Raw genomic sequence first — 18,649 nt, forward strand, 5'->3', positions numbered from 1 at the left:
GTGAATCGTTTTTTTTTTAATATGAGAAAATAGTTTTTATACTTGCGAAATTATTTTGTTACCTGCAAAAATGTTTTTTATACTAGCAGTTATTTTTTTTACACTAGCAGTTATTTTTTTACATGCAGAAAATTGTTTGTTTGTTTTTTACTTGCGAATAATTTTTTCAATTGAAGAAAATACTTAAGTTATTTTACTTTGCAAATCGTTGGGCTTGACTAAAAAAAATGTTTTGTGTTTTGGCAGTAATTTCAGATTAGACAATTGCCAACGCTAAAAAAGTGCATGTACATAAAAACAGCTCATAACTGGCAATCTGTTGTCATGGTTCACCTGAAAGAGCCGTTCAAAAGACTCGACTCGTTCGCGAACGTCACATCTGGCAACCCCGCTCCCATCCCGGCCAGGATGGTGATCCGCTCCAGTCCACACCAGCAGGCTGCAGGCTAACGCGCCTCCCAAGCCGCAACAAAATGTTCTCTTTCGGCGCCGGGCGAGGAGGAGGACGAGGAGGAGGGTTGGGCGGAATGGCGGCGACGTGTTGTTGATGTTGACCGCCGACACACAGTGGAGTTATGCTCTCACGAAAGAAGAGTAAAAGTGAGTCGTCGAAGCCAGCAGAAGTGCACGGCAAGTACGTGAAGAAGGAGACGTCGCCGTTACTCACAAGTAAGCAACAGGCGGCTAGCATGCTAACCTTAGCCTAGCCTAGCCTAGCCTAGCCTGCTATTTATCGCTTTACCACAGCTGTTTATTCAACCTACAACGTCTAACAAGCAACAGTTGGGACTTCGAAAACATTGTTTTAAGTCGTATTTCCAGAAACTTGTATTTAAGTTTTTGTAGTTTTTCCTAGCCTGGTCAGTGTAGCGCTAGCTTTAAAAAGTTGCCCCGTGTTAGCATTCGATGCTAACATCAAAACAGTGAGACGATGTTAATACTAAGTTAATATCGTCCATTTGTTCTCTTCTATAAACTATTTTCAAAAAGTACATTTGTTGTATTGATATTAACAGTAAATGAACAAGTAGATTAATAATACATTTTCTACCACTTGTCCTTAATAATGTTGACAAAATAATAGAATGGAAAATGACACAATATGTTACTGCATATGTCAGCAGACTAAATTAGGAGCCTTTTTTGCTTATTTACTAATAAAAAAATAAATAAAAAGCTGTCTTGTATGTTCACTATTTTATTTAAGGTCAAACTTGCAACAAGAAACATATGTTTAATGTACCCCAAGATTTTTTTTGTTAAAATAAAGCCAATAATGCCATTTTTTGTGGTCCCCTTTATTTAGAAAAGTATCAAAATCATTTTGGTACCGGTACCAAAATGTTGGTATCGGGACAACACTAATATAATGATATTATACCTTATTTTTGGGACTATAAGTCACAGTTTTTTTTTCATAGTATGGCCGGGGTTGCGACTTATACTCAGGAGCGACTTATGTGTGAAATGATTAACACATTAGCGTAAAATATCAAATAATATTATTTAGCTCATTCACGTAAGAGACTAGACGTATAAGATTTCATGGGATTTAGCGATTAGGAGTGACAGATTGTTTGGTAAACGTATAGCATGTTCTATATGTTATAGTTATTTGAATGACTCTTACCATAATATGTTACGTTAACATACCAGGCACGTTCTCAGTTGGTTATTTATGCCTCATATAACGTACATTTATTCACCCTGTTCACTATTCTGTATTTATTTTTAATTGCCTTTCAAATGTCTATTCTTGGTGTTGGGTTTTATCAAATACATTTCCCCAAAAAATGCGACTTATACTCCAGTGTGACTTATATATGTTTTTTTCCTTTTTTATTATGCATTTTCGGCCGGTGCGACTTATACTCCGGAGCGACTTATACTCCGAAAAATACAGTATGTTCACTATTTTATTTAAGGAGTTTTTAAACAAAATCAACTAAATATTTTATTGATAATAAGAAATATCAAGCTAACCACTAATAATACCATACAACCATATAATGTGTGGTTGTACGGTATACCGGTATTAGTATAGTACCGCGATACTAATGAATCATATTCGGTACTATACCGCCTCTGAAAAGTACCGATCCGCCACCATCCCGCGCCCCCGTCGTCGTCACGTCATGACATTGCTGGTTTACGAGCAGACGAGCATGTTCGGCAGCGCACAATCACAGAGTACTTACAAGCAGACACATTGTGGAGACAGAGAAGGGAGAACGGACGCAATTTGGCTTAAAAACTAACGATAAAGGTGAAGTTACAACACTGAAACGCCCTCAGGAAGAGGTGCTTTAAGACATGGCTAGCTAGCTACCGGCTAACGTCCAGCCGCAGTCGGCAGTGTTGAAGCTACTTCTAAATCACTAATCCTGGTCTCCATGGCGACAAATAAAGTAAGTTTCTTACAAGTATCATCCCTGCAGGACGAGGAATAGCTAAACATGCTTCACTACACACCGTAGCGCACTGGCTTCACAATGTAAACAAACGCCATTGGTGGATCTACACCTGACATCTACTGTAATGATACCAAGTACAGGAGCGTATCTAGTTGATACTACTATGATCATGTTGATATCTTTTGGCATCAGAACATCTTTCGTTTAAAAAAAAATTATATTATGTTTATAAAGTCAGGAAATGTGTCCCTGGACACTTGAGGACTTTGAATATGACCAATGTATGATCCTGTAACTACTTGGTATCGGATTGATACCCAAATTGGTGGTATCATCCAAAACTAATGTAAATTGTCCAAACAACAGAAGAATAAGTGATTATTACATTTTAACAGAAGTGTAGATAGAACATGTTAAAAGAGAAAATAAGAAGATATTAACAGTAAATGAACAAGTAGATTAATAATTCATTTTCTACCACTTGTCCATAATAATGTTGACAAAATAATAGAATGGAAAATGACACAATATGTTACTGCATATGTCAGCAGACTAAATTAGGAGCCTTTGTTTGCTTATTTACTAATACAAAATAAAAAAAGAAGTTGTTTTGTATGTTCACTATTTTATTCAAGGACAAACTTGCAATAATAAACATATGTTTAATGTACCCTAAGGTTTTTTGTTCAATAAAGCCAATAATGCAATTTTTTGTGGTGCCCTTTATTTAGAAAAGTATCGAAATACCAAAATATTGGTATCGGGACAACACTAATATAATGATATTATACTTGGTATTGTTACTGGTGATAATTGTATCGATCCGCCCATCTTTGTTTACATTCAATGAACTCTAGCTCGCGGTTAGCATATCCTCCTACAGTGTGTAGTGCAGCATGTTTAGATATGTATCCTCCTGCAGGGCAGTGTTGTTTTCGTCGACGATGACGAAATCATTTCGTTGTCGCCACTTTTTTTCATGACGATAACGAGACGGTGACGAGATGAACATGTCTCTCTGATGACGAAAACATGACGAGACGTGTGTGAGTTTTCGTTGACGAGACGAGAACGGACGAAAATGTTAGTGGGTAATCTGTCAGACGTTTAAAATGCATGACATTTCTGTTTATTGTGTGCGTCAATTAAAACCACGCCCACCAACTGGCGTGCAGCGCACAACGTGCTCAACACGTCAGACTGTTGTTACTCATCAGGCAATGGACCGTGATGGCGGCGGCAGTTTCAACACAGGGGCTCGGTGGTCGCAAACGTAGTGACGACATACGGGTGTACTTTAAATATAACCCAGCGGATAATAAAACAGAGTGTATTGTGAAGGAAGACGGTGACAAATGTGGCCACAAAATATGCGGAAAAAATACGACCAACCTTAAGCGGCACCTTAAGGCTCGCCACAAGGATATTTTTTCGAAGGTAAGTTACAAATGCTGTGAACATAATCGATAAATGTCATAGTAAGCTAATACATTAGTACGTTTTCCACATACTCCTGGCGTAAATGGGCTGCTAACTTGAGGCTAAAGTTAGCTTTTGTTACGCTAACGTCAATTCATTATGTGTGTGTGTTACTTTAGCAGCATGTTTAGCCATGTTTACATTCAGTGACGGCGTGGTTATCTCTTTGTGAGTACCTTCTGTCAGCACGTAACTTGATGTGTTAAACAGGTGGAGTTACTGTTATACGTAGAGTCTGCTAGCTTTAGCCTAAAAGCCACAAGTGACGTTGTGCAGCCCCATTAAGGAATCAGGAATTAATTGATTATTTTATTACATGGTTTGCAGAAATGAAAGAGAGTGGGGTTGTATGATATCTGTTGTAATTGCACTGGCAGACAGGGCCATGTTGAGCATATGTGTTCCTCATCCATCACTCATATTTTGGCCATGTTTATGTTCATTGTACAAGTTCTGAGAAATAAAGCCACAATTGCTGAAGTAGAATGTTTTTGTTTTTTGGCTTTTTTGGAGTAATGAACTTTGATTCCACTGTTACCACTTTATCTGTGTGTAATACACAATCTTTGGATCAGAAATTTGCTGTTTGGGTGGAAACCTTATATGTCTAAAACCATTCCTTTATTGTTATTATTTGTGAAAATAGCAGATCTGCAAGCTTACAATGGGTTGAACTTATAGATCTGCTGCTATTTTCACAACTTATGTGTGACACTGCCCAACAGTAATCTCCAATACTTATTGACCTAAATTAATTTGTTAAAAGACTATACTTATATTATACTTTTTATTCTTTTTTTTTGGACTAAAACCTTTTTGACTTTTCATCGACTAAAACTAGACTAAAACCCTTTTGAGTTTTCGTCGACTAAAACCATCACATATAAAAGTGACTAAAATGTGACTAAAACTAATAAGCATTTTAGTCCAAAAGACTAAGACTAAATGTAAGATGGTTGTGAAAAACAACATTGCTGCAGGGAAAATGCTACTTGTAAGAAACATGGTTTACTTGCCACCCCGCAGACCAGAATTGCTGACTTAAAAGGAGCTTTGCACTGTGGAGGGATGTTAGCTGCCAACTTGTTACCAAGGACGCTTGTGTTGAGAAAGTGCCCTTTCGCCTGTCGCTTTCAAATTTGAGGGGCACAGCGAAAATGTGTCTTCAACTTGCATTATCAGGATATAGCAATATACTCTATTGTCGGACACATTTATATCGGATATTGTCACGCAAGTTAGTGTTTTTTATACCTGCCATTGTTCTGAGTAATTTCTCTTGGTCAAACTTTTTCTAACATTCCACACTACGAGGTAATAAAAGTACTTATTAACAATGCTGATATCGTATCGGATTAATATCGGTATCAGCAATATTTAAAGCTCGCATCGGAAGCAAAAAAGTTGTATTAGGACATTGGTAGTTCTGTTTAATATTTAATGTGAAATGGGAAAATAGATGTTTACTACATTTGTATCAGTATACTATAAAGCAGTGTTTTTCAACCACTGTGCCGCGGCACACTGGTGTACCGTGGGAGATGATGTAATTTCACCTAATTGGGTTAAAAATATGTTTTGCAAACCAGTAATTATAATCCGCAAGTGTGCCAAATGTCTGTGCTGTCTAGAGATCGGAAGAGTAACCGTGTAATACTCTTCCATATCAGTAGGTGGCAGCAGGTAGCTAATTGCTTTGTAGATGTCGGGAGTATGGTTTGTCGTGATCACAATATGCAGACGACAGCGGGAGGCAGGTGCAGGTAAAAAGGTGTCTACCGTATTTTTCGGAGTATAAGTCGCTCCGGCCGAAAATGCATAATAAAGAAGGAAAAAACATATAAGTCGCACTGGAGTATAAGTCGCATTTTTTGGGGAAACGTATTTGATAAAACCCAACACCAAGAATAGACATTTGAAAGGCAATTTAAAATAAATAGAGAATAGTGAACAACAGGCTGAATAAGTGTACGTTATATGAGGCATAAATAACCAACTGAGAACGTGCCTGGTATGTTAACGTAACATATTATGGTAAGAGTCATTCAAATAACTATAACATATAGAACATGCTATACGTTTACCAAACAATCTGTCACTCCTAATCGCTAAATCCCATGAAATCTTATACGTCTAGTCTCTTACGTGAAGGAGCTAAATAATATTATTTGATATTTTACGGTAATGTGTTAATAATTTCACACATAAGTCGCTCCTGAGTATAAGTCGCACCCACGGCCAAACTATGAAAAAAACTGCGACTTATAGTCCGAAAAATACGGTAATGCTTAAACCAAAAATAAACAAAAGGCCAGTGCCGCTAAGAAAAGGCATTGAAGCTTAGGGAAGGCTATGCAAAACGAAGCTAAAATTGAACTGGCTGCAAAGTAAACAGAATGCTGGACGACAGCAAAGACTTACAGCGTGTGGAACAGCAGACGGCGTCCACAAAGTACATTCGTACATGACATGACAATTAACAGCAAAATCGGAGCGCAAGACAAGAACTAAAACACACAGGAAAACAGCAAAAAACTCCAAATAAGTCAGGGCGTGATTTGTGACAGGTGGTGACAGTACACCTACTTTGAGACAAGAGCTATAGTGATGCATGCTTGGTTATGATTTAAATTCATATCCAACAATTGCGAGAACGACTTTTTACTGTCAATATCGGCTGCTGAATTTCATTTTTTAATGTTTTCTGCTGGTGGTGTGCCTCGAGATTTTTTTCAATGGAAAAAAATGTGCCTTGGCTCAGAAAAGGTTGAAAAACACTGCTATAAAGGAGTGTTTTGTGCCTCTAAGGGTAAAAAAAGCATAAGTGAAAATATTTTTCTTCTTCTTTCAGATCTTATGCCCTCATTCATCCGCCATGGACCCACCATGCACCGACGCACCGACGTGCCCCTACCCGACATGGGACCCGCTGTCTACCCCATGGCCACCAGCCGTGAGCCCATGGTGTCCCGCAACAAGAGCTTCCTACGCCCCCCCGTGCAGCGGCCCCCTCACGAGGTGGCCCGCCGCGAGAGCCACCGCTTGTCGGCGCCCCCTTACCTGCCCCGCAGCTTGGGCGAGTTGCCCCACGAGTACGGCGGCTCGTCGCAGTCCTTCCTCACCGACGTGAGCCCCATGTCGGAGAACGGAGACACCGGCCGCTACTACTACCCCTCGGAAGCGTCGTACTACGACGGGCCGCAGCAGCAGCAGCCGAGGAGGCTCCCGGAGCGCTTCCCTGACGACTATCGCTACTACGAGCTCAGCGAACACAACTTCCAAAGACTTCCACGGCAGCACACGCCCCCTGCTTCCAGCAGACCACCCTCAGGTAAAAGGAATTCTGGTTAACGTATGCCATTGTCGCTTTTGCATGATTGGCCGTGACGCATGTGCATGTAATAGAGAGAGGAATCATGTGGAGGAGACGGAAAGTCAGTCAAATATGTTTCAAACTATCGTATTTTTCGGACTACCGCAGGGTTTCCCACACATTCATTTATTTGTGGCGGCCCGCCACGAAAGAATTACGTCCGCCACAAATTTAAAAAAAATTTTTTTTTATTTTTTTATTTTTTTTGTCCTCCAGCTTCTCAAGCAAATCATATAGTTGATGTAGATGCCCATATCGGCTGTTCAGATTTACTTTACAAAAGAGAAGTGTAGGGTACTTCCCTTGTTGCCTTATTTGTATTTGACTTTATTAAATGTATTTATATTACACAACATGTGTATATAACAAAGGGTGCAAAGTCTGCAGGCAGTAGGAAACACATGGTTAAGTGTAGGGAGTAAAACTGATGGCAGTCTAAAGTTCAAGATTTTTGGAGCTCTTTGTTCAGTGGATCAGATGTTTGATGAAGCTCTGTGTCTATCTACCACCACTACTGTTTTCTGTTTATTTGTTACTGACTGTGGCAGGACACCTCTGCCTCTGTTTCACTTTATGTTGCTGGTAAATAATATGGTTGTAGTAGTAGGCTAAAGTTAAATTATTTAGTATGCACTAATTAAAGGGGCAGAGCTTTGAGACATTTTAGCTTTTATATTTTATAAGATATATTTTTTGTAAGAACCACAATTAATAAATATATTTCAGTGAATAACTTATTGTTCAAATCTGTATATAAATATGTACATAAAGTGTTGTAATTATATTGTAAAATGGATGGATGGACGTTTAAAACAAAACTGTTATTATTAATTAGTAAGTATACATTTTTTGAGCCTTTTTAGAGAAAATCAAATCATTGTAGTAAATTATGCAAATTACTCGATGATGTCATGGTGACCACGCCCATAGCCACGCCGCCACCGCCACAGGTATCTTGTCAGTTTATGGGAAACACTGTACCGTATTTTTCGGACTATAAGTCGCAGTTTTTTTCATAGTTTGGCCGGGGGTGCGACTTATACTCAGGAGCGACTTATGTGTGAAATTATTAACACATTACCGTAAAATATCAAATAATATTATTTAGGGCTGCAACTAACAACTAATTTGATCATCGATTAATCTGTCGATTATTACTTCAATTAATAATCTGATAAAAGAGACAAACTACATTTCTATCCTTTCCAGTATTTTATTGAAAAAAAACAGCATACTGGCACCATACTTATTTTGATTATTGTTTCTCAGCTGTTTGTAAATGTTGCAGTTTATAAATAAAGGTTTATTGAATAAATAAATACATTTAAAAAAGTAGCCTCTGCGCATGCGAATAGCATAGATCCAACGAATCGATGACTAAGTAAATCGCCAACTATTTTTATAATCGACTTTAATCGATTTAATCGATTAGTTGTCGCAGCCCTAATATTATTTAGCTCATTCACGTAAGAGACTAGACGTATAAGATTTCATGGGATTTAGCGATTAGGAGTGACAGATTGTTTGGTAAACGTATAGCATGTTCTATATGTTATAGTTATTTGAATGACTCTTACCATAATATGTTACGTTAACATACCAGGCACGTTCTCAGTTGGTTATTTATGCCTCATATAACATACACTTATTCAGCCTGTTGTTCACTATTCTTTATTTATTTTAAATTGCCTTTCAAATGTCTATTCTTGGTGTTGGCTTTTATCAAATAAATTTCCCCAAAAAATGCGACTTATATATGTTTTTTTCCTTCTTTATTATGCATTTTCGGCCGGTGCATCTTATACTCCGGAGCGACTTATACTGTGAAAAATACGGTATAAGGCGCACTTAAAATCCTTTCATTTTCTCAAAACTCGACAGTGCGCCTAATGTACGGCATAATTCTGGTTGTGGTTACCGACCTCGAAGCAATTTTATTTGGTACATGGTGTAATGATAAGTGAGACCAGTAGATGGCAGTCATACATAAGAGATACGTGTAAACTGCAATATGACTCCAGTAAACACCAAAACTTTAAGTGTCCCATTGAGAATGTAGAACATTACACACAGAGCTGAAAAATCTGTTAAAATGTTTTTAGTACGACTTCAGTAAGCTATGGAGCCGCACCGCTTGATGGATTGTCGGCGCATTAAACATACCAGTATTATTATGGTGTGTGTATAAGGACCGCAAAGTGGCACCTATTAGCAGACATTCTCTGGCATTTTGTTTCGCAATATTATGCAAAACCAACTTTTCTTACCTTCTGTTACCTGCTGATCTGTATTTGGGATCTGCATAAGTAGTGAAGATATGCGCACGCATGTCCGCCATTGTAGTCTGTGCCGACACCGTAGTCGATAAGCTACTTCTTTTTCTCTATCTTCTCGTTATTGGACATTCATCTTCTGCTGTTGCCATTTCTAATATAAAGTAGTGTAAAGTTCTTACTTATATCTGTCAGTAGACTAGCTATTAAAGCGCTAAAAACTGTAGTGGGTTTACACAATTCACCCACGGAACTTTAGTTATTATTGAGCCATGGATGATTTCTTATTGATTATTGATTTAGGTAAAGTCTGAATGTCATTATAACAGTTAGCTCCATCTTTTGACACTTCTTCCACCCTATTACCTGGCGTTTTGTTTCGCAATATTATGCAAAAACAACTTTTCTTACTCTCTGGTGCCTGCTGATGTGTATTTGGGATCTGCATAAGTCCTGAAAATGTGCGCACGTCCGCCATTGTAGTCTGCCATAGTCATAAGCTTCTTTTTTTTCCCTCTACCTTCTTATGTGGCATTCATCTTTCCCTGTTGCCATTTCTAATATAAAGTAGTGTAAAGTTCTTACTTATATGTCAGCAGACTAGCTATCAAAGGGCTAAAAACTGTAGTGGGTTTACACAATTCACCCACTGAACTTTAGTTATTAGTTATTATTGAGCCATGGATGATTTCTTATTGATTATTGATTTAGGTAAAGTCTGAATGTCATTAAAACAGTTAGCCATTTGTAATATAAAGTTCTTACTTATATTTGTCAGTAGACTAGCTATCAAAGTGCTAAAACTGTAGTGGGTTTACATAATTCACCCAAGGAGCTTTAGTTATTAGAGGGTTGCGGTCTGACTTTTTTTCACGGGACACATTTCCGGTGTTGATGTTGCATTATTGAGCCACGGATGAGAAGATGCTGCTCTGTTAGTGATTTAAGTAAAGTCTGAATGTCAATAAAACAGTTAGCGCCATCTTTTGACACTTCTTCCACTCCCGTCCTTGCACGCTACACCGCTACAACAAAGATGACGGGGAAAAGACGCTGTCGAAGGTGAACCACGTAGGTAAGACCGCCAACAAAATGGCGCATCCTGAAGAGACGCTCAGAAAGCTACTTGAAGATGATCTGTAAAACATCGTCTATGCAACATTTTCACCAAAGAACCACCATTGCATGTTATGTAGACCACAATATAGTGTTTTAAATGTAGAAAAAATCATAATATGACCCCTTTAATGCGCCTTTTGTATGAAAATAGACCTGAATAGACCCGCTCATCTGCAGTGCGCCTTTTAATCCGGTGCGCCCTATGGTCCGAAAAATACGGTATAAATTCACCTTTTTCCGTCGCTTCTTTTTCTCGTTTTTGTCATAAATAGCGATGTCACTATAATAAATTGTGGTTGAATTCCAACACTGATCCCAAATGCTACGGTTTCTGATGCTCGTCACGATGCATACCGCCACGGTGCCACCTACTGTACAGCTATATAACAACAATCTTCATTCATGACAGTCCCATTATAATGTGTTTATATTATATTATTATTTATATTAATCTAATTGTCTTGGGTGGCCCACAAAGTACATATAATAATAATAATAATAATAATAAGACGACATCTTTTTCTAAAGATCCGAACCAGGATTATTCAACTCAATTGTTAATATTTTACGTACTTGATTACCTTCAGGAGTGATGGTCCCGTCCCTAACATAGATTGTCTATTTACCACATGAGCCTATTGTCAAAGATGGTCTATAAAGAAAGAGTGTCGTTTATTGAGAAGTAGAACTATTTTGTCAACAAGAATGCAGAGGAGTGATTGTCCTGTCTGCAAACATAAGACGGTAAATCAAAAGAGACAAAAGTCAAAGATGGTCTATGAGAGGAGCGTTGCCTCTGCCGCTGATTGAAGGAGTGCTGCAAAAATAAAAAATGTTCTTACATTTTTCTCGACCCATTTTAAAATCTCGGGCGGCTGGAACCTGTGGAATTGACCCTGAATATAAGACGACTTGACATTTTCAGATGTTTCCAGTGTAAAAATACAGTGTCATGTTCAGGTTAATAAACACGATGTACAGATTGCCCCTAGTGGCTGTTTGTGACGTCATTTGGACTGAGGCACATTTTCAGCCCCACACAGCCATATTGTAAATATCAATGTGGTAGAAGAAGAAGGCTTTTTTTTGCTCATCTGAAACGAAGATGATGATGCGGCATGTTTAAAGATAGATCTCAGCACATAAACAAGTCTTTTCACATCCGTTCCCGATGCTCCTTGTGTGCGTCACACTTAAGTCCACGTGATGGGAATGTAGGCCGGCTTCTTAGGACTCAACAACAACAACAACAACAGCAGTTTCTTCTTCTTTCAATGTGTCCTTTATGTTAGCAAACATGGCTAACAGCTGACTGTGCCAAACCCGTCTTGTAGCCTTGCATCCACATGCAGACTGGTCAGTAATCACCCACATTGCATGCTTTTTTAATTCTATAATGGAAAGAAAGTACTCTTGGTAGGGGTGTAACGGTACACAAAAATTTCGGTTCGGTGCGTACCTCGGTTTAGAGGTCACGGTTCGGTTCATTTTCGGTACAGTGAGAAAACAACAAAATATACATTTTTGGGTTATTTATTTACCAAATTTGCAAAATCTTCCACCAAAAATTTTGTTCTTAGTGGAATATTTGATGTGAAGCAATCGGAACCTTGGATAGGTCAATAATTCATAATAACATTGATTTTGATTCAATATTATGTTTTGAGCAATGACAGTTTGAAAGAAAAAAAACAGCTTTGTTTTATTAGTCAACATTGCAACTTTTTCTAAATTACATTTAACCTTTAAGCTTTTTTATTTCACTTTTGTTATGTTTTTGTTTATTTTAATAGTATTATTAGAATGTGCCGTGGGCCTTTAAAACATTAGCTGTGGGCCGCAAATGGCCTCCGGGGCACACTTTTGACACCCCTGCTATAGATAATAAAAAATTAAATCTGATAAATCTATGGATAAAAAGCAGAGCCTGGCGACGCATGCGCATTTATCATAACTCTATCGCTCTCTCTGTCTCTGCCCCTCCCTCCCTCACCAATGTTGCTGTGTGCACAAATTGTTTTGTTTTTAACCCCTTCTTAACCCTGAACGTACATTGAAAATACATGCAACACTAACTCAAAATGCCGGACATTTGAGGCATTTAAGAAACTCCGCCCTGACAGCTCCGCAAGAGAGGACGTATGGTCAGTCTATCGTAGCCCGTTAGCTGCTAGCATGCCGTGTGTTGTGCCTCGGTGTGCATTGTTTACACAACGTGCGGTACGCTACTCAATATGTCCGTGTGGAAACTCGTTCGGTACACCTCCGAACCGAACCGGAACCCCCGTACCAAAACGGTTCAATACAAATACACGTACCGTTATACCGTTACACCCCTAACTCTTGGGTATACTCACACTTCAGAGTAGTCAGTGTACAGCTTGAAAGAAGTATAGAGATATACATATATATACATATATATATATATATATATATATATATATATATATCGGGCTGTATACATTAGGGCTGAAACGATTAAATATATTAGTTTGATTAGGTAAAATCTTCAATTTATATTCTGTTTCTTAATATTTTTTTTAAATAATCATAATTCTAATTGATAGCAATCAAAAAAGTGCAGATCCCATACAACAACCTTATTGCATTATTGATGATAATCCTGGAATGAATGATAATAAAGTAGGGCTGGGCGATATGGCCTTTTATTAATATCTCAATATTTTTAGGCCATGTCACGATACACGATATATATCTCGATATTTTGCCTTAGCCTTGAATGAACACTTGATGCATATAATCACAGCAGTATGATGATTCTATGTGTCTACATTAAAACATTCTTGTTCATACTGCATTAATATATGCTCATTTTAAACTTTCATGCAGAGAGGGAAATCACAAATAAGTCAATTGACCAAAAGTGTATTTATTAAACAGTTATTAAGCAGTGGCACAAACATTCATGTCATTTCCAAAACAGAAAGTGCAAGATTGTCAGAGACATTTTAAAACAAGCTATGAGTGCACTTTTGTGCATGATGTCACTAAGATGACATATCAAAACAACACTAAATTAAAGTGCATTTTTTGTACAGAACACCACTACAATAGTTAAAAACAAATAAAGTGCACTTTTGTGCATGATGTCACACAAGATAAATCCATAACTGTCAAATAAAAATGAGCTGCATAATAGGAAATCAAATAATGTATGTCCTTCGCTATGTGGTAGGTTCCTGCGGACGTTATCTCCTTCTGTTGTTGACTATTTGTTTCATACGGTGTTGATCTGGAAATGGTTGCTCGGGCATTTTGTTGGGTGTGGCACCAGCCGGAGATGTTGACATGCGGAGTTTCAAGCACTCTTCATTCTCTAGTGGGTGACTTTTCAAATGTTGCTACAAATTAGCAGTTTTGTAGCAACGCTTTTGCCGCATTCTTGACATATTACGCTTGTCTGTTCAACATCTTCCCGCTTGAAGCTAAAACACCGCCAGACAATGGATCCCGTGCTGTTTTTCTTGGGAATTAATTCTTCTTCTTCCATTTGTTACCAGATTCGCACCGCACCGCTGGCATCACAGCCAAAGTTACCCATGCCGCTACCTCTCTGCTGCGCGAGAGCGTATGACGTTGCACGCGCGACAGTATGTGACGTATGTAAGAAGGTGCGCTTGTTTTATCTCTTGTGAGAAGGAGAGACAAGAAAGAGTTGAGAAACGCCCGTAGTGTAATGCCCGCAGCTAAAAGCAACTGCGTGGGAATACTCGAATATCACGACATAGTCATTTTCTATATCGCACAGAGACAAACCCGCCATATATCGAGTATATTCGATACATCGGCCAGGCCTATAATAAAGTACATTGTTTTCGACTATGAAAATCCACATTTTCCTGCAGCAAAGAGTAGACATGATGAGTAGGTTGTGGAGGAGGCGCGCACATTTCTGTGGCCTTCTCACATTCCACTTCTCCATGCCGCAGCTCCCAGCGGCCTCTTTCTCTCTCACTGTCACCGCCTTATAAAATGTATCAGATTAATCATAGACGCAATTCTGGCTTTTTTTCCCCCTCCCCCAGCCTTTTCTTTCTGTCGCCATGCAAAGTCACCACGGACCTCTATCAGGCTAATTGTCCTGACGCAGCTGTTGGCTGCAGATAATTCACACAATGAATGCATCTGCTCGCAATGTTTTTAAAAGCTGTGTTTGCACATCTGTCGCTCGTCTCCTATAGGAACAACACTCCCGTTTTATGTCATTTGGCAAATATTGATGTCAGGCAAGAAAACATCTGCCGGATTTTTTTCTAAATACTTTTATTTTTTCATCCAAGGATATTGGAACAAATAAAAGATGTAAAATGCGACCATGACGGTATTTGATACATGTTTCAAATTTAAAATGTGAATCTACACAATTTTGATGGAGATTCGAGTGTATTTTCCTAAAATTATGGCATATTATTATAATCTTTTATTTACTACTTTTTCTTTATCACATGCTTGTTTACCAGTACAAATACTGTTTTTCTTCCATCCGAAAACTATTTTTATATCTGTCCTAGGGATGTCCGATAATGGCTTTTTGCCGATATCCGATATTCCGATATTGTCCAACTCTTTAATTACCGATACCGATATCAACCGATACCGATATCAACCGATATATGCAGTCGTGGAATTAACACATTATTATGCCTAATTTGGACAACCAAGTATGGTGAAGATAAGGTACTTTTTAAAAAAATTAGTAAAATAAGATAAATAAATTAAAAACATTTTCTTGAATAAAAAAGAAAGTACAACAATATAAAAACAGTTACATAGAAACTAGTAATGAATGAAAATTAGTAAAATTAACTGTTAAAGGTTAGTACTATTAGTGGACCAGCAGCACGCACAATCATGTGTGCTTACGGCCTGTATCCCTTGCAGACTGTATTGATATATATTGATATATAATGTGGGAACCAGAATATTAATAACAGAAAGAAACAACCCTTTTGTGTGAATGAGTGTAAATGGAGGAGGGAGGTTTTTTGGGTTGGTGCACTAATTGTAAGTGTATCTTGTGTTTTTTATGTTGATTTAATTTAAAAAAAACAACAAAAAAACCGATACCGATAATAAAAAAAAAACGATACCGATAATTTCCGATATTACATTTTAACGCATATATCGGCCGATAATATCGGCAGGCCGATATTATCGGACCTCTCTAATCTGTCCATATGGATAATTATTGATATTTTTTAGGACCTATGGAAAATAAGTAGCAGGCGAAAAAGTATATTAAATGTTAAAACATTTTTTTCAAATGTAACCATCCTCTTATTATAATCCCCTCAGCTATCAAGGCAGAAAGGAGAGGAAATGTCAACACAAGCATGGAAAACACTTAATCAATGTAAACAACATTCTAAAATCATATTGAACACTTAACAATACCCTCTTAAAATGAAGGTGCAAAAATAAGGAATATGTAAGAAATGCTTAATAAAGTGTAACAAAATAGTGCAGAGTGTGAAAATGTATATCTTATTTGCCTACAATAAATTATCTTTATTGCAAATGGTGACCTGAAATCTGAGAAAAAGGTGGGTTGTACGCTTGGTGGACTGAAAAAAATTGATTCAGGGTTCTTTTTTTTTTATTATTAAGATTTTTTTTTTATATATGGTTTTTTTAGGCATTCTTATTTGCTGCGTGTACACATCATACGTCAGCAGCCAAGAGGACGTTTTGTAACCTGTTTTGAAAAGATTTTATTCAAATGTATACCAAATATATTGGGAGCTTGCTAAGCTACTACAAGAGAAGGCTTAGAGACAACGCGGACTTTACACCACAAGCTAGTTGAGAGTGAATAAACAGCTGGTTGCCGCCATGCACTACACCAGGGGTCCCCAAACTTTTTGACTCGGGGGCCGCATTGGTTTAAAAAAATGTGTGTGTGTGTATACAAACGGCCTTTTCCTTACACTGAACAAAAACATGTACGTGCGTACATACACGCACGCACGCACACACATATATACATATATATATATATATATATATATATATATATATATATTAGGGCTGCAACAATTAATCGATTATAAAAAATAGTTGGCGATTAATTTAGTCATCGATTCGTTGGATCTATGCTATGCGCATGCGCAGAGGCTATTTATTTATTTTATTTTTTTTAAAATAAATAAACCTTTATTTATAAACTGCAACATGTACGAACAGCTGAGAAACAATAATCAAAATAAGTATGGTGCCAGTACGCTGTTTTTTTCCCAATAAAATACTGGAAAAGATAGAAATGTAGTTTGTCTCTTTTATCCGATTATTAATCGATTAATCGAAGTAATAATCGACAGATTAATCGATTAGTTGTTAGTTGCAGCCCTTATATATTTTTATATATATATATATATATATATATATATATATATATATATATATATATATATATATATATATATATATATATATATATATATATATATATATATATATATATTTAAAAAATAAAAAAATATTGTTTTTTAATTAAAAAACAAAACAAAACAAAAAAACTCTGCGCATATATATATATATATATATATATATATATATATATATATATATATATATATATATATATATATATATATATATATATATATATATATATATATTAGGGCTGCAACAACCAATCGATTATTAAAATAGTTGCCGATTAATTTAGTCATCGATTCGTTGGATCTATGCTATGCGCATGCGCAGTTGTTGTTTTTTGTTAGTTTTTTTTTTAAATTAAAAAACAATATATATATATTTTTTTTAATAAACCTCTATTTATAAACTGCAACATTTGCAAACAGCTGAGAAACAATAATCAAAATAAGTATGGTGCCAGTATGGTTTTTTTCCCCCAATAAAATACTGGATAAGATAGAAATGTAGTTTGTCTCTTTTATCCGATTATTAATCGATTAATCGAAGTAATAATCAACAGATTAATCGATTATCAAATTAATCGTTAGTTGCAGCCCTAATATATATATATACATATATAATCGGTCTCATTGCAGATTGGCTCCAGCGCCCCCCGCGACCCCGAAGGGAATAAGCGGTAGAAATGGATGGATGGATGGATGGGCTTGAAAGGACAGATTAATAAAAAGTTTTAAAAAATAAAAACTTTTATTTGGGACGCTGGCGGGCCGTATGTGGCCCGCGTGCTGTAGTTTGAGGACCTCTGCACTACACTTTCTAAATAATCGGTTACTCATTTTTAATATGGACAGCAGTTACTTTTCTAGCAAGTGGGACACCTTAGTTGTCAAAATATGGACCTATTGATTGATAAGCTCCGAAATTGTTCAAGTAGTATCAAAAGTAAGTTTGAGTGTAACAATCCTAACAATATCCTGAAGAGGCGTCACAAAGATTTTTGTGGTGTGGATTCTTGTATAATCAGTCCCTCAAGCGACCTAGTTTGGCATCCTTGTGTTCACTCTTTTACAGCAGCATTCCTCTCCCATCCTGCCAATCACATCCTAATGCTTCACATTCCTCATAGTTCCCAACGTGATGGTTTTGAACTCTCCCAAAACTATCAGTTCTTCCCAAAGGCCACTTTTGGCCTGCAGCCACTCTCTCTCCTTTTTTGAATGTTTGGTCAGACATCTCGCTGGCTCCCTTTAAGCACTCGTAAAACAAAATCTATATTTGCTCTCCTCCCCAGGCATAGGTCGAATACAGGCCAAGTCCCTGGGGAACCTCTCCAATCTGACGGCGGATGACATGCCTCTCCCCGGCGGCTGGACTGTGGACTGGACCATCCGCGGCAGGAAGTACTACATCGACCACAACACCAACACTACGCACTGGAGCCACCCTCTGGAGAGGGAGGGGCTCCCACCAGGCTGGGAGAAGGTTGAGTCAGCCGAGTTCGGGGTCTATTACGTGGATCACATCAACAAGAGGGCGCAGTACCGGCACCCCTGCGCTCCCAGGTATTGTCATTGTGAATTCTCAGCACTTTT

General features: G+C 37.6%; 1 protein-coding gene across 3 annotated transcripts in view; it reads left to right on the plus strand.

Moving 5' to 3' along the window:
- The first annotated feature begins 260 nt into the window (after nucleotides 1-260).
- Nucleotides 261-18,649, plus strand: part of sav1 (salvador family WW domain containing protein 1) — a 29,642-nt gene continuing 11,253 nt past the window's right edge. The window contains exons 1-3 of one of the 3 annotated variants that reach the window (XM_062041200.1): nucleotides 261-634; nucleotides 6,745-7,224; nucleotides 18,349-18,619. In XM_062041200.1, coding sequence (XP_061897184.1) covers nucleotides 6,750-7,224; nucleotides 18,349-18,619 — 746 coding nt within the window. In that variant the 5' untranslated portion in view covers nucleotides 261-634; nucleotides 6,745-6,749. Of the gene's footprint in view, nucleotides 670-6,744; nucleotides 7,225-18,348; nucleotides 18,620-18,649 lie in introns of all 3 variants that reach the window. The other 2 variants (XM_062041199.1, XM_062041198.1) reach the window with 2 other exon arrangements.

The sequence above is a fragment of the Entelurus aequoreus genome, linkage group LG03 (genome assembly GCF_033978785.1).
Source record: "Entelurus aequoreus isolate RoL-2023_Sb linkage group LG03, RoL_Eaeq_v1.1, whole genome shotgun sequence".
Classification (NCBI taxonomy): domain Eukaryota; kingdom Metazoa; phylum Chordata; class Actinopteri; order Syngnathiformes; family Syngnathidae; genus Entelurus; species Entelurus aequoreus.